This window comes from Danio rerio, chromosome 13 (genome assembly GCF_049306965.1).
Source record: "Danio rerio strain Tuebingen ecotype United States chromosome 13, GRCz12tu, whole genome shotgun sequence".
NCBI lineage: Eukaryota > Metazoa > Chordata > Actinopteri > Cypriniformes > Danionidae > Danio > Danio rerio.
The window spans coordinates 9,428,619-9,445,952 of record NC_133188.1 but is presented as its reverse complement, the minus strand read 5'-3'; the positions used below and the strand labels follow the sequence as shown (position 1 = coordinate 9,445,952).

At 38.7% G+C, this 17,334-nt stretch overlaps 1 protein-coding gene and 1 pseudogene across 1 annotated transcript; one reads left to right on the top strand and one right to left on the bottom strand.

The window, feature by feature from the left end:
• Nucleotides 1-1,261: 1,261 nt before the first annotated feature.
• On the top strand, nucleotides 1,262-13,530 carry htra2-1 (HtrA serine peptidase 2-1; annotated as a pseudogene).
• Nucleotides 13,531-13,756: 226 nt separating this feature from the next.
• Nucleotides 13,757-17,062, bottom strand: LOC110438964 (serine/threonine-protein kinase pim-2-like). The gene is made up of 7 exons (XM_021480734.3): nucleotides 16,636-17,062; nucleotides 15,687-16,130; nucleotides 15,231-15,325; nucleotides 15,006-15,056; nucleotides 14,510-14,885; nucleotides 14,036-14,209; nucleotides 13,757-13,949 (listed from the first exon to the last, which is right to left on the bottom strand). The coding sequence occupies exons 1-7, from the start codon at nucleotides 16,919-16,921 to the stop codon at nucleotides 13,849-13,851; spliced, it is 1,527 nt and encodes a 508-aa protein (XP_021336409.1). The 5' UTR covers nucleotides 16,922-17,062; the 3' UTR covers nucleotides 13,757-13,848.
• Nucleotides 17,063-17,334: the final 272 nt, after the last annotated feature.

The window sequence follows — 17,334 nt, the reverse complement described above, 5'->3', positions numbered from 1 at the left end:
TCTGAATTCACATGTTCAAATGCAATTCATCTTTATTTCTATTGCACTTTTACAATGTAGATCAATGATGTCAAAGCAGCTTAACATAGAAGTTCTTGTAAATTGAAGCTGCTTCAGTCCAGTTTTCAGAGTTGAAGTTGTAAATGTCACTGCTGAAAGTCCACACACTGAAGAGCAAATCCACCGATCCACCAATCGAAGCCGAGCGGGCCAGTGGCGACAGTGGCATGGAACAAACTTCACCAACTGACAAAAGTGTAGAATAAAAGCCCTGGAGAGAAACCGGGCTTAGTTGGCCCCGACCAGTTCTCCACTAGCCAAACTTGTGCAAAGCCTCAGTCTAGGCACCAGAGACTTGAAAGGTCAACGGCAGGTGGTCAGGCTGGCCCACTGGATCAATGCGGAAACTCATCGATCACGTGTGTCTTTCAGGAATCAGTCTCTCACTCTCCACTCCTCCATGACCACCACAGCATCTGGTCAGGATTTAGCCCAGTCCAGGATTATGGAGACCTCTGGATAAGGAAAACAGACTAACATAAGCACAGAGGAAGCTTGTTTAAAAAAATAAATCATATACTGGTTAGTTATTTTGAAGCATGGCAGCTGGGTTGGGCTAGTTTTCAGCTGGTACTGAGCAACTGGCTCCTGCTCATAACCAGCTCACTACCATGTTTAAAAGATAACTAACCAGAATGTCCTGTTTATTTTTTCCCCAACAAGGTTTTACGAAAACATTGTAGCATTTGTGATGGGGTGATTCACTGCAGGACAGAATAGACAGTTTGTTTTAGGCATTCCTAATAAACTAAAACAGACTGAATGCTGATACAACTATTGAGAGTGTCTCACCTAATCCAAGTTCTCAGTTAGCTGGTGAAAGAAGGAAAACACTCTGTTGTTCATGGTTGTCATTCTCGTCATAACTTCTGCTGCTTTCTTCTGGCTCACTCTGGTTGTTGCTGTGCATTTTGTTTCATCCTCTGGATTTATTTATACAAAACAATATTTAGGCAACATGAAATGGGGAAAAAGACATTTAATACATAGACAAATGCATGTATCCCAATACTAAATATTGTATTACAAAATGTCTGACCCATGACAGACCCCAATCTGCTCAAAAATATTATAAACAAAGATTTAAAAAACTTACCAAATGGTTTGATAAAAATGGAAACAAATCTTTAATTTAGCTAGCAACTAAACATGTGACACATTTTGTATTAAAAGTAACGATACTATATTGAGAAACAAATAGATGTACAGTACTTACTGTTGTATTATCAGCATATTTTATAGAAGTAAAGTTGGTTTTATATTCGCAGATTCAGACTTTCCTCTTAATAATATAATTTCATAAAAGTATTATTTGCAAACTCTAAATAGCAAAATAATATTAGCAGCCAATGACTATCAAAGTACAACATTTCTGGCCGTGAGGTTCCCATCTCGAATGGCTTAGGCTTTATAATAAGTAGTGATGGCTTGATAGTGACAAATGCCCATGTGGTCGCCAACAAGCGTGGTGTTCGTGTCAAACTGACCAATGGTGAGACTTACAGCGCCACAGTCCAGGATGTGGACCAGGCTGCAGACATCGCCACCATCAAAATCAATGTTAAGGTACAGATGGAGCTTTGAGGTTGTACTGTTAACATATTTAATATTTTGGGGATATTTTATTTTTTAATTAGGGATGCATCGATCCTAATACTTGGATTGGATATTGGTTCAATACTACATATTTTTACTGGATCGGGTATCAGCCAGCTGGTACCGATCCAAATCCCATCTTGCACGTGCTCTATATTCTGTGTAATTTATAAGCAAATAAAAGCCAAAAAGTTAGCCTTTTATAAGACAGTAGAAAGTTGTCTTGTAGGCCTACTGTATCCCAAATGTTTTGAAGCCATTCTATAGTTTAATGTGAAGTACAGATCAATATTCACATGCTTAAATTCATGTTCAGTTCTGCGCTCCCCTCCGCTGCGCCTGTCAAACATTCTCCATTTATTTACAATTCAAACTGCGTGTCACGTTCATGACAACATGAAAAACTTTCTCCAACACTATTTGTTCCTGTTAATTTAAATAAATATTAATTTATTATATTACATTATATTAATTTATTATATTATATTAATTTATTATAATATAATATATATTATATTGGTTCATTTCGACCTGAAACGACGAGTTCATTTCTGTTTCTAAATCATGTAGCTGTTAGATCAGCAGATCACATTCGCAACACTGGAACTGAGTGGGTTATTACCTGCTCTTCACACACAAATTAGGCCTACCTGAAATTTAAAACTAGAAAAGGCTCAATAATACATTGGACAGATCCTTAACGCACTGATTTCTTCCCTTTTTACTGCTGTTTTGGATTGGAAGTGTCCGCAGATAATGGAGGACTGCGCGCTGTCTCAGTGATGCATCAAGCACTTCATTCACACATAAATCAACACACAAAGTTGTTGATTAAATTAATAAAAGTGAAACTGACAAGCACAATATTGATTGTCATTAACAGAAGATAATTTAGCCTAATCCCGGCTGCTCTGAAAACTGTCAATATTTGACTGTAATTTTATTTATATCAATAGTTTATTTAACAGGCCAGTTTGTGTTTTGATCAGGGTCAATAGTGGTAGCCTGTTGCAGAGTTCAAAGAAAAATCTTACTATTAAAAATAAATATAAGCTGGACCACATCACCATAGAAACTGTATTATGCTTAAAAAAAATGGCACAGTATCAGGATCGGATCTGTATTGGTCGATACTCAGAATTTTGGGATCGAAATCTAATCAGTTCCAAAAAGATGGTATCGGTGCATCCCTATTTTTATTGAGTCATAGTTTAATATGGTAAGAACAAGGACTTATTTTGTTTCATTAATTTACCTTTTTAGTTAAAGGTCTTTATCAAATGAGTAATTTCTTTTTGAACTTTGTTCACTTAAGAATTAAACTTATAGAATCAAAATTGTGTCACTGTTAGTACATTAAAAGTGTGAGGTCAATATGATTTTAATGTTTTTTTAATGGCTCTACATTAACTTTTTTGATCACCAGCCTCTATGGCTAGTAGTTTTTCAACTTTACTAGCCACTCGCCATTTTCACTTTTGTTGTTGGGAAAATATATTTTTAAAATTACTTGATTTAGATGTGTTGTGTATGACTTTGCTCAATGAGCATGAGCGGTAGTGGTTTCATGGTGTTGCATTGTAATTAGTTATTATTTCAGGGCTCAACATTAAGGTTGTACCAATTTTTTCTCTGACCACACTGGAAAATAGATAAATAAATAAATTAATAAATATTTCTTAGCCAAAAATGTTAAATAATTTAAAAATTTCAAAAACTAGCAAAATATATGTTATAATATGCATACACTTTTTATTAAATAAAACTTAAATAACAATTATTGTCATGTAGCCTGTCTAAAACTATGAAAAGTAGTTTGTCCTTGCTCCGAGACCAAGGTCTCAGATCAGCAGTTAACTATACATAAAAGTTAATCTATTAAATCAATATTACTTTAAAGAATGATAATTAAACCATATTAACAAAAAGAAAGCAGGTGAAAAACATACCGTGTGCAATAATGAAAGGATGATCAAACGCACACAGTTAACATTAGGCCCATTAATAATCTGTTCAAAGATTGTTTAAAGCTAAAGCTGCAACTGCTGCTGCATACATAAAATACCTTCTTTTTTTATCTCGAGCTCTTGAAAATGGTGGATGTGTATCGCTTTTTGTCAAGTCTATTTCAAACAGAACCGATCGCAGCATTGTGTTTCCAGTCAAGGTTGCTTCACGCAAGGAAATGGGATCGTGCACGCTTTTAAAAAATTGCGCGCATCACATAACATTCTGTATTCATCTGCTTTCTTTTGCTTGCGTGAACACAGTTGTTTTTGTCAGTCGGGCTGCTTCTCATTTCTAGAGGTTCATCCTTATTGTTGAACCCTGCTTTTAAAAAAAATACAATTTAAAAAAGATTTTCGACCAGCCAAAGTGGATAGTGGGAGTGGCTGTCTAATTCGCCACAGCTAAAGTCTACCTGCGGTTGGTGGGTGTTAATGTCAAGCCCTGGTGTTAACCCATTAATCTGATTATACTGTATTTAGGCTTCATACACGCTGTAATATTTCAGGAGGAACCGCCGCATACAAATATGGAAATAAACTAGAAATTGTGATAACCTTAGTGACATTTGGTTTTGTATCCTCAGATCTTTAAACGCAGTAATATTACAGCAACTAAAGAATAATTATTGTCAACAATTTTAGGTAAACCAACAGTAACAGAGGAGGCTTTAATGTTTGGAACGCCATTTTTGCAATTGATTTTTCTCAGTTTTCTTTTACCACAGTTCTAGTACATGGCCATATAGTCTGACATAGTGTCATTGTGTTCTCTGTCTTGTCCCAGAATCCTCTACCAACGTTGCGTCTTGGCAAGTCATCTGATGTGCGTCAAGGTGAATTTGAGGTTGCCATGGGGAGCCCCTTTTCTCTTAAAAACACCATCACATCTGGCATCGTCTCAGAGAGGCAGTAAAGAACTGGGTCTCTCCAACTCCAACATGGACTATATCCAGACGGACGCTACCATAGATGTAAGAGCATTGAAAACTGGGTGGTGTTGCATGCAAAAAAAAAAAGTATGTCATCATTTACTGAATTGCATTCCATCACTCAATCACAATTCTGCTTTACAGTTTGGAAATTCAGGAGGGCCTCTCATAAACCTGGTGAGTCGCTGACATTTGCTCAACTGACTGCTTCTGCCTTTTGGTTTAAAGGGTCACGAAACACCAAAACACATTTTTGAGATGTCAATAATCATATATATGTTCCACGCTGCTAAAAACACTCTTAGGACACATATTTAACAATAAAAGTGAAGAATTGTTTGGAGACATGGGTCGTCAGAGTTGTTTATAAACGTGCCACAACAAAGGTTTTGTTTCATTTTCCCGCGATGAAAAAGGACCCACATTTGTGGACTACAGTGGTCTTCTAACACGCAACCAAAATGTTTGTAAGGAACATTTTTACCCGAGAGCATTTTTTATGTATAAATGGTGAAATCCAGATTTGCCACTCGTCTTCTTATAAAAAAAATCGCGAATCCAGTTCGCGTTGATTGTCCTGTCTCTACGGATTTGGTAAGTAAGCAATCGGTGTTCCTTGTTATTCAGATGGCGAAGTAGGCCATTAAAACTACACTCTTCTAGCAGTTCCTCGGATCCAATATGTCGTTTGTCATGGGGGGCACGCATGAAATGTTCTTGAATGAAAATGAAAGTGCCAAACTGCAGTTAAAGTCGACAAATTAAGAATGAAACTCCCCAAAATTACATGACACTCCGGAGGAAACGTGGATAGCGTGGTGACACAATAACGTTAATCGTATTATGTGCTTTAACATGTAAAACGGGATCATGAAAGGAATATTCTAAAAGCAACTCATGTAAACACCTTAATCATATTGTTGTTTTAATCAGATTAAGGCAAATAGTTAGATTACTGATGTCCACAAAATCATTGCTTTATCTGTTAAACCGACAAGTGAAACACAAACTGTTACTAAATGAAAACAACAGTTTAGAACACGTCTCCTTTATTGCATGACCACCATGGCCGTTCGCTAACAACAACAAAAACTCCCGCTCACACCGGAAGTGACCTTTTAACATAACATAAAAGTCCTACTTCCTTTCTATGTGCAGCATCCACATTTACGGTTGTCATCACCTAGAATTGAACTTAACAAACTCAATCTCTTCTTTAAAAAAAATGTCTCATGCACTTCCTGAAAAACATTAATACATAAGATAACAGCAAAACATAAGATAACATGACATAAGTTTTAACTTTTAGAATTCAGTACTCCTAACAGGGAGATGCTCTTTTAATAGAGCTTCCATTGTCTTTCACTAAGTGCTTTAAGTAACTGCAGTGCTGTACTCCTTTTTTGGTAAGACAGTCTGCAAGCTGGTCTTTTGTACCATACCAGAGCACTTGTTTAATTCTTTGTGTTTGAATGAGTTCTTTGATGCTGCTCATTTCCAGACTAAGGCCCCGTTTACACTAGTGCGTTTTAGTTTTAAAACGGCGTTTTAGAATGAAAACAATCCGCGTCCACACTCGCGTTTACCCAGCGTTTCTGAACTGCTCTCCGTCCACACCAAAACGCTGAAAACGCACATCACGTGACCACACACACACACTTTGGCAATCGCTGGAGCCCATCTACCCAGATGAGAGCTCTGTTAGTCGGACTTCTCATCAAGCATCTCCCGCTGGATCTAATCTCACTATATTTATTAAACGTGATATTTCATTCATCTTGTTGTCTTTATCTAAAGACATATTCCCTGACTTTGGTCATTGGAATCTATTACTTGTTCTCAGGTAACGTGTTTTGGCTGAGCGCAAAGATAAGTTAATGATTAATGTAAGCACGTAGCCTACATTCTGTATATTGACTGATCGCTTGCCTTTATTTCCTATAATGTATAAACTTATTGTATGTTATACTTTTATAATGGCCATTATCGATTATTAAAACTGATATTCAGCAAAAGAGAGGGTATGTTTCGTATTTTCACTGAAATTGAAAGGAGGCAGTTGTTATCGGCTCCATTTTGTTATAAATATCCACACAGTGAAGATGACGCTCATGCAGCACGGCGCCTCAACATTTCTGCTGTCTAAGTTGCTAATATTAAAATGAAAATAGGCAGTTCCTTAAATCAAGTTTACATTTTATTGTTGAGAAAGTGAAACAACGTAGCCAAGGTGATGTGAATGAAGTTATAAAGTGCACTGTTCCCTGTGAAGATTGACGCGTGTCCTCGGTATGTTTTCCATATCAAACTGAGAAGAAGAGACAAGTCTTTCCCCATCCACACTGAGACGGAGCAGCAGCGTTTTAGAATGAAAACGGCCTCTCCAGCGTTTTCGAAACGCTCCGTTTTCGGCGCTCGAGAACTCCGGCGTAGTGTGGACGGATGGCGTAACCGTAGCAAAACTTATGCGTTTTCAAACTAAAACGCATTAGTGTAAACGGGGCCTAAGTCTTTTCTTAGCAACTGACTTGGTGGACTTCAGTGCATCAGTAAGTGAGTGATTGTCTGTAATGCAGATTATTGGTATTGCATTTTCAGTGTCACCAGTAGTCAGCTCAGAGTGCAGTGTCATCAGAAATATTGCATTATCAATTCCATCTGACATTGCTAGCGTTTCAGCAGCAAGAGTACTTCGCACAATTCTCTTTACTCTTTTTGATTGCCAAGAAAGGGGAGAGAACATTCCATTTTGCCCCATAAGAACAATTAGATGTTCTCCTTGACTTCCCCCATCTGAGTGATTTCCAAAAGAGGCATCACTAAATACAACCATCTTGAGCTCAGAGTCTTTTCCGAGGTATTGGAAGTTTAGCATTACCTTTTTGGATTTAAGTTTACACACAATTCTGTTTGCTTCATGAATAGTTTGTACAGAGGCATTTTTAATGTTTGAAGCTAGGCTGCTGGCATCAAACATGACATCAGGCCTGCTTTGTCTTGCGGCCTAAAGAATTTGGCCGACCTTTGACCTTAGCTGATCCTTTTCCTCTTCATAAAGTAAGGAGTCCTGTTCCACTGATCGTGCAGGATTCAGTTGTTTAGGCTGTATGTTTTGGATGTAGTTTTCCTGATGAACCTGCACTTTATTGGCAATAGTTTCAAAGTTTATTCCCAAATAACAGAAGCTGTTGTTCTCCTCACGCCCAACTTGAAACATGGATCTGAGGTGAGGTATTACTGTTGTGGAGAAACTTTGTGTGCCTCCCCATATGAAGTCATCCACATGACAAGCGAGTACACCAGTCAAAGCGCAGTCTTGATCCAGCCAGCAGAACACAGCTGGATCTACTTTTGACATTGTTCCTCCTGACTTCATGACAATCTCCTTCACTCTTTTATACCAGTAAAGTGAAGCATCAGCCAGACCATACACACACTTTTTTAGCTTCGATAGTTTTTTTTTACAGTTTGCCTCGGGAGGGGGTTTGATATAAAGGTCCCGGGACAGTTCCATTCCTTGAAGAAATGCAGCTTTTATGTCCGTAGAATTTAGATTCCACTGTCTTTGACAAATCACTGCCACAAGGAGCCGAAGAGAGTTTGAAGAACATGTTGGAGAGTCCTTTTTTAGTTCTGACATCTCTAGTTCTTCAAAACCTCGTGCTACAAGACGAGCTTTGGGTAAAACCCCATTAGGTGTCTCTTTGTAGGTGCATACCCACCTAGTGGAAATGCATTTCTGTCCCTCGTCCTTTACTTCCTCAAAGACGTGGTTATCTATCCAGCTTTTTATCTCATCCTGTTTTGCCGAGTTACAAACACATCCTCACATACATTAGTGGAGTTAGCATTAGCAACAGTGTTTTGAATTTGTAGTTTCTTAACCTTTGACATGTCAGCAGATTCTGTGGTACCGCCACACTAGTGGGCTCAATAAGCAACAGGTTATACCAATTTTTATATTTGCCTGTAGCTTTACCTGCACGCCCCAGGACTTCAGCTGTGTGTAAAACACCCTTTTCTCTATCCCTGTAGTTTACAGTTTGTCCTTTTTGTAGCATGACCATAGTTTCCATACTAGCATCACTCTGTGTTTTTGCATTATCACTTGTGTGTTCTGTTTCATACTGCCTCCTTTTGTCCTGCATTTGTCCCACTCCTTGTTGTACATTGATTTCGGTCTCTTCTGCTGGCTGTTGGTTACTTTCAGTAAAGTCTTGTTCTTGTTCATTGTCTGTGACATTGTCTTCATTAGTTTTTGTTATATGTTGATATTCACCTTCTTTGTACACTTTTCTCAGTCTGAGATGATGTACTCTAATGCAAGTCCCTCCATGTCTCACAAACACTACTGCACCATCCTGACCGATGACAGTTCCTGGCCCTTTCCATTCTGGACAATTTACTCTTTTGTAGTACACTTTGTCATTCCATTTCTCATCTGTTTTGCGTATTTGCTTCCGCAATGCTCTCCGAATCCTCTCTGATGACTCTGCTTCAATAAAAGACTTTCTTGATGCGTGCAAAGCAGAGATGTGTTTTGCCACCCATTGACTCTTTGTAGTGCCCTCTAAAGCTGGAGGTTATTAATTAGCACAGATGGTAAGTGTTAGGATTCTGTCCAAACACGAGTTGATGAGGACTGTGGCCATGGACATTTTGCATTGTATTCTTTGCCATAAGAGCCCAGTCCATTGCAGTGTGCCAATCACAACCAATGCTTGCTTTCACTTTCATTATGATTTCAGTGAGTGTTTGGTTGTGTCGCTCCTGGAGGCCATTGCTCCACGGGCTATATGCAGCTGTAGTTTTTACTTCTATATTGAAGTTCTCTGCCATATCTTTCACCTCATCATTATTGAATTCTCCCCCATTATCACTAAATATTTTTTGGGGTGGGCCGTGTACGCTTATCCAGTCATGGAGAAAATGTTTGACTATTTCAGAGGATCTCTTTGAGGTTAGAATGCTGGCTGCACTGAATCTAGTAAACTGCTCAATGATTTGGAGATACAACACATCTGGTTCAAGTTCATGTAGATCTACAGCCACAGTTTCGTTGTATTGTGTTGCCAGTGGTAGGCCAACAGCAAGCTTTGGTTTTTACCATATCTATTACATATCTCACACTCACTTACAATTTTTTTTTTTAAGATGATGTTACATTCAGCATCTTTATTACCTGAGCTGTCAAGTAGTCGCTGCAGTTTATCAACAGAAGCATGACCGAATTGTTTGTGAAGCTTCATCATGATGTGACGTTTTGCTGTTGAGCTCATTGTATCTAAAATGATCAAAATTTCACTCTCATCATCCTTTACATTTTGCGTAATGTCTTCTGCGGTTGTCAAAATCTGCTCATTAGAATGCATGTCTTTTGAGCTACTTTCGTTGTCCATTATATTTACACAATAATGACCAGAGCTTGTAAAGTTAAGTTCTACTGGCTGGTTGAACATTACCGCTCTGTCATTTTCCATGTCTAAAATGCAATCTCTGTCTTTTCAGAGAGGCTTTGCTTAAGAGCAATGGTATGTTGGCTGGAACAACTTCAGTTTCAATCTTACATTTGATCTGTCCAATTTTTGCTGGAATTTTTAACTTTCTGTTGGAACGGACCACTTTTCCATCTCCAAACCTAAATGGTCTATGGCTGTATGTTTCTGTCTTTCTCAGGTCATTAGTCTCTTCTTGATTGAGCTCAGTTATGTAGTGATTTACTCATTCTTGTCCACACACACAGTCCGAGTGCATGCAGTGTCTATTATTGCAGATCCAAAACATTCAGTCATGAGGATTTCTGCTTCAGTGTGTAACTCTTCTGTAAACAGAGTGATGTTGCATTCCTCTACATCATTTCTTGCACAATCTTCAGTCAGTTTGATTTGCTCACCTTTGTGTGGGCAGTCCTTGGCCCAATGAAAAGTGCTTTGACACACAGCACATTTTGATCTGCGACCATATCTATCCAGTGGGTTTGTGCCAGGTAATGGTGTCCTTTGTTGTTCATTCTGAGGCCATGACTTGCCTCTCTGTCGTCTCTGTTCTGTTATATATGCAGTTTCCTGGTTAATTCCCACCGTTAATGCAGACGTATTTCCGGTGAAAATTCTCTTAAGTGCCGACTTTATTGATGCAAAAGTCAGATCTGCAAATGCTGTTAAAGCCAACTGTCGATCTTTCACATGCAAGCAAGCAGTATCCAATAATTTAAAAGCTAAGACTGCATCAGGAAGTTCCATTTTATATTTGCGCATCCGCGAGTCGCGTTGTTCAAAGTCAATTATATAGTTCGTCATTGAAACATTACTGCCTTTCACAATGTGGTCAAAGCTTGTATACGCATCATAAGTCCGGTCCTTTTCTTCTCTGAGAAACAAATCATCAAGTTTCGCTAGTAAAGTTGACATATCAGTGTCCCCATTCAAATCATCAACCGGTATTTCCATCGCAGTCTCTCTCGCTCTCCCTGACAGCGCCAAAGCAACGGCGAGCGCTTGTTTACTTTTTTTAAGCTCCGTAACTCTAGTCCACATTCCGACTTCATTCTTTCAGCTTTCATACGGCTTCCCTTCATCAAAGGTTGGCGGGACTTTGTCATTTCTAACCATCCTCTGCTACCAATTTGTTACTAAATGAAAACAACAGTTTAGAACACGTCTCCTTTATTGCATAACCACCATGGCCGTTCACTAATAACAACAAAAACTCCCGCTCACACCGGAAGTGACCTTTTAACATAACATAAAAGTCCTACTTCCTTTCTATGTGCAGCATCCACATTTACGGTTGTCATCACCTAGAATTGAACTTAACACAAACTACTCTCCTGTCTTCATTTGGAATAAAAATTCCAAGTGACTCAACACAAGCAAAGGCAATTGTAGGCATAATAGTAGGAGTATTAGAGTAGGAGTATTTATAGCCACAGACATGCAACCTTTTTCAGGGGTAGAAAATTCCGGTTTTAGGCATTTAATTAGCGTGCTAGAACCACAGTATGAAATCTCAAGTAGAACGTATCTCACAACTATGGTGGTACCCTCCTTGTACAATAAGGTGAAGGAGAAAGTTATTAGTGCACATTTAGTAGTTGACTACTGATTGCTGGACCTTCAGAGCAACACAGAGCTTCATGACTGTCATATTAAGAACGTAAATTGTTTTCAAATGTTCATCAATATTGTATTGTACTGGCCATACTCTAGCCTTATGTAATAAACTGATGTGTCATGTTTGTACTCTTCAGGATGGTGAGGTCATCGGCATTAATACCATGAAAGTGACAGCAGGGATTTCCTTCGCTATTCCTCTCTTTCTTGACCGATCTGCAGACAAACAGAGTAAGAATGACCTCACAGCTGCTTGCTTTTGTCTGTGACATCATTTTTTTTCACTGACAGATGGTTATTGGGTCTTTTTTTCAGAGTCTTGGTTTGGAGAATCGGAATCGAAAAGGCGTTACATTGGAGTGATGATGTTGACTTTGACCCCCAGGTGCCAAACACTTTTATTACAATTTTACAGGAGAGCAAAATTCATACATTATGGAATCTGCAGATTTTTGTTATATACCACTAGATTTGGCTCTAAGAAATTCAAGTGCTGGAATACCTGGAAAATTGGCTTGTTCTGTTGAAAAGTGCTTAATTTATCAAGGAAAATTTGTATGCAATTTTCACGCCCCAAAAATAAAAATGTTTGTGAATTTTTGTAACAATTTAATGCAAAATACCCGCACAATCTACCGTGATTCCGAAGCAATGATTTAAATGATATGAGAAGTGGCCAATCACAGTCAACCTTGTCTAGATTTACCTGAAATGTAAGAGCGGGACAAAGACCTTTCTGTGTTGCAGTGACAGAAAAAAACAACTTAAAAACAAATGTTTTATGGGAATAATGCTTTTCAGATGTTTTTACTATGTTATTAGCAAGAGTAATTAAACCGCAGACATTGAAGTGTTTTTGGTTGAAGCGAATGTAATATTGATTGTTTTGCTGATCTGTCTATCAAACTATCAATCAATCAATCAATCTATCTATGAATCTATCAATCTATCTTATCTATTTATCAATCAATCCTTAAACAGTAAACTTTGCACTGAAGTGAGTCTTTTATCATCTTTAAATTCTCTTTTTCCCCTCCTCAGTATAATCAAAGAGCTAAGGATGCGAGACCCGTCCTTCCCTGATGTTTCTCATGGAGTTCTCATCCACCGTGTGATTGTAGGATCTCCAGCCAACAGGTGTGCTGCTCTCTGAACATGATGTTATCAGCTGTTGATTAAGGCATCCTATTGATGATGTCATTTCCTGTTTTCTTTTTTGCAGAGCCGGAATGAAGCCAGGAGATGTTATTATTGAGATCAATGGGGTAAAGGTGAACACGTCGGAGGAGATATATAATGCTGTGAGGACCAGCGAAAGCTTAAATGTGGTGGTCCGCCGGGGGGCCGACCTGCTCATGCTGCACATGACCCCAGAGTCCACAGAGTGACATCAAGTCAAGTATTTAGTAAGATTAAGAAATGGTGAGTAATGAGAAGCTGTCATAGTTGGAGATGTTGTAAGAAAGGAATCATCTAAAGAGTTGAACAGTTTTAGCAAACGCTGGACATTCGTGTAGTAAACGTGTTTCTGGAAGCGTATGAAATAATGTGGATGATTCAGACTTCTGTACACTGGATAAACCTCAGTGTGTCTGCGCAAACTACACTATCAGTATTGATTTGAAGGAATATCACTGAATATTTTGTTTAGGATTGCCATGATGGCAACAAACACTCAACGACCTTAATAAAACTGGGTGCTCTTATTGTGAAAATGCTGATGTTTTGTATTGAGTCTCACATTCTCATGTTACGACGTTTGTATTTTAATACATTTTTCTGAACAGCTCTGATTTCACAATAAACCATTGGAATATTTATGGATGATTTGATGATGTCGCAGTGACTGATATGTTTAGGTTTTGGGTCAGTGCTGTACAGCATTCTGAAAAAGTGTATTTCTAAAAGTGCGCCGTAATGACGCCAGTGTCAACTGCAGTGTGTGTTGGAAAGGACTGGATGCTGTTCAAACCTCATGCCAAAGTTTTGTCACCCCAAACAAAACCATTTTAAATCCACACAATCTGACAACACTGGGGCTAGATCACAATATAAGCCACAACACAAGTGAGTTCAATAAAATATATCTTTATTACAGACATGTACAAAAATCAAATATACAAAACATTCTGCTAATGTGACTCAGAACTCCAGCATGGACCAGTCGTGGTAAGGCATCTCTTCTAGAGGAATTCTGCACTCTGGATTCTCATGCAGACAAGCCCTCATCATATCACAGCATTCTGTGAAGAAGAAATGGAGAGGTGAGGTTATTGTTATTATTATTATTAAGCTGTTTCACTTAATTGTTCTTTGATGAACATCTCACCTTGAGAGAGGGTAAATTTGGACCAGTCATGTTGGAGGTAGTACAGGTCATACGCTGATGGGAATTCTCCATGGAGCATTGTGAACAGAAGAACCCCAAGAGAATAGACCGTCGCTGGTTTGGCCCGGTAGCATCCTTTTTCATAAAACTCTGGCGGGATGTACGCTTCTGTGCCTGGAGGAGAGACGTTTAGTTTAGCATCATGTTGAATATATATACCAGATGGGCTTCAGCTGTGCTAATTAACCAGCTTTCAATACGTATATTAATAATGCTTATGCACATTCATAACTAGTGTTGTCAAAAGTATCAACTACCAATCGATACCGACACTCATCACAGTCATATTTGCTGAGCATGTGAACACCAATGGCCAATCAGTGGTGTTTAACAGCGCTCAAATTGACTTGTTAAATGTCAGAATCGATTGATACCGAAGTCGATACTTTTGACCACACTATTCAAAACACCTACCAGAGAAGAGACTGTAGGCTGATTCCATCATGAAGTCTCCACACCCGAAGTCGATCAGCTTGACTTCCAGTGTGTCGGGGTTCACCAGCAGGTTTTGAAGCTTAATGTCCCGGTGGAACACCCCGCGGTAACAGCACACATTGGCCGCATAAACAGCTTGCCTCATGATGGTATGTGCTGTTTTCTCACTGAGGACTCCTCCGCTGACTTCAAGGAATGCCTCCAGGTCCATGCTTGGACTAGGCCGCTCCATCACCATGACATAATGGTTTTCAAAGACCTGCCAGTCCAGGAGCTTAATAATATTCGGACACCTGGAGCCACCGCTGGCCATGTTTGCCAAGGTGATCTCTAGAGGAAGTGGCTGGTCACATGACTGAAAACAAAATAATAATGTTGGTTTTCAAACAAGGGTTTCTGACCACAGCCTGTGGTCTATAATAAATATAAGACTTTATAAACTGAACACAGCGAACAGAAAGTGTAGTCTACTCACAGAGCTGACATCTTGCATATTTGGGGTCTTCTGGACAAATTTAACTGCCACCTGTTTAAAGGAACAAGCGAACAATTAACATGTGCACGGAGATCATTTCATTCAGTCATAAATCCTGAACAGAGGATTCATTCGTCAGCAGAAATGTCCAAACAATGAAAGCTCTGATGATGTTCTTTAAACAGGGAACTTCATCAGAGGATTTGAGTCTACAAAAATGAATACCTGCAGACCATCCTGTATGCGAATCCCCTCATACACGGAGCCGAAACCTCCTTCACCAAGCTGCTTTCCGAGTTTGTAGCGGCAGCTGATGTCATCTGTTAAAAATGAAGAAAATGTCATTAAATTATAAACCAAATAAAAACACAAACAGTTGAAGTCAGAATTATTGTCAGATTTCAGAACATGATAGTTTTAATAACTCATTTCTAATAACTGATGTCTTTTATCTTTGTCGTGATGACAGTACATCATATTTACTGGATATTTTCAAGATACCAGTGTTCAGCTTAAAGTTCTGAATACTTAAACTTTATTGCTCTGCATCATTTGGGAAATATTTAAAAAAAATATTAATAAAAAAATCACAGGAGGGTGAATAATTTTGACTTCAACTGTATAATTTTACAAAGTTTGATGAGCCTAAACAAATGTTCTGAACTCCAGCAATAAACTTACTATTGTCCAAGCAGGTCCCATCATCTGCTGTAGACTCCACAGCAAAGTCCTCTTGTGAGACCTGATCCGGTAAAGGGTTCGAGTTTTCATCCAGGGCAGAGTCACAGATGTCATCTGTTATGAGCTGCTGGCTCACTGGAAGTTCATTGTCCTCATCAGATGGTGAACTTGGAGGACTATCAAGCTCTTGCTCCAGACTGTCCTCACTGAGGGAGGATTTGTTGTCTGCTGGGAAGTGAAGCTCTGCAGAGTCGTTCTCAATGACCACTGCAGAGTCAAAGCTGTTCACTTCCGGTTTAGAGTCCAAATCTTCGTCTGCTGGAGCATCAAGAGCTGGAGGTTGGAGAACTTCCAGCTCCAGGTTGCTCACAGCAGTGCAGAAGAATTTAGAGCTACTGATGGGCTCTGCGTGAAGTTCGTGGATCTCCTGCACACATAGCTGATCTAATGAGAGGAAGGAACATCATTAATATGACTCTACAACTCTTTTTGACAAGATATTTGAACAGTTCATTTGCAGAAACATTACTCAATGTGTTTTTATTGATGATCTTCATGGGTTTTCTGCATTGAATTAGCAAACAAGTAAACTATATATCTAAAGGCAAAGCTCACTGAAATAAAAAATCCTAATACAAATAATTCTTATTTTTTCTGTTTTTTACACAAAACTACAAATTCTGAAGAAAATTCCTGAAATCAGCAGCCATTAACCTTCATTGTAGGAACACAAAATACTGTGGAAGTCAATGGCTGAAAGCACCTCAAACAGGTTTAAGGAGTAAATTATGACAGAATTGTCTTGTTTATGTGAACTGTGGCTTTAAGAAACTCTTTCTAAAATGTCTTCCAGTAATGTTAATTTCTGATCTTTAAACACTTATGTGATGTGTTTGGTGTGTTTAACAGTATGCTTTAGTAATTAAAAGTGCTCATAAATCTATTTTACCAACAACAGTAGCTCTTCTTCTGGAAAAACAGGCGAAGAAGATGGGAGACAATTTGAGTTTCCTCTTTTTCTGTCTCCCTGCCTGTTTTCCTGCAGCGACGGCCGGGTCATCGGTCATCAGATGACGGTGATTCTCTGTCGTGCTGCCGGTGGGTTCGAGTGGCTCACACGGTTGTTCGTTCGCACACTTAACACCAAACGCTTTCTTCAGACGGTTAATCAGTTTTGAAAATGCCATTTTATCACTGTACTGTTGAATCGCAGAAAGTACTGAACTACTAGACATCCAAAGAAGCTAATGAGAGTTTCTGCTACGTCAAAAGCTTTTTACTGTCACCGATGATGTCAGAGTTCCACAGTTCCATTTGGTATGACGTAGAGACTTTTTAAAACACAACAAACTTCTAATGCAGGCCCGCGCTAGACTGACTGGCTCATTCGCCTTAATGTGCTCACACAGCCACCTGCTTATACACATTTTTTCCAATTATTAATTTAATTAATTTTGCACTTAGGCCTATGTATTTTTTTTTCTGTCATGCACAACTTTTCTGCGTTTTGCTTTTTGTTACAATTTTTACCATGTTTATATATATTTATACGTGCGAGTGTGTGTGTGTGTGTGTGTGTGTGTGTGTGTGTGTGATTCATTTATTTTGAGTAGCTCATTTCAGTTATTTTATATTTTCGTTATCAATT

Bases quoted from the DNA above. Each gene is read 5' to 3' on its own strand.
- LOC110438964 (XM_021480734.3), bottom strand. From the start codon at position 16,921: ATGTCTAGTAGTTCAGTACTTTCTGCGATTCAACAGTACAGTGATAAA. The intron at 15,326-15,686 runs GTAAGTTTATTG...CATTTTTAACAG, and splicing joins TGGGACCTGCTTGGACAATA to ATGACATCAGCTGCCGCTAC. The intron at 14,886-15,005 runs GTGAGTAGACTA...TTTTGTTTTCAG, and splicing joins ATATGCAAGATGTCAGCTCT to TCATGTGACCAGCCACTTCC.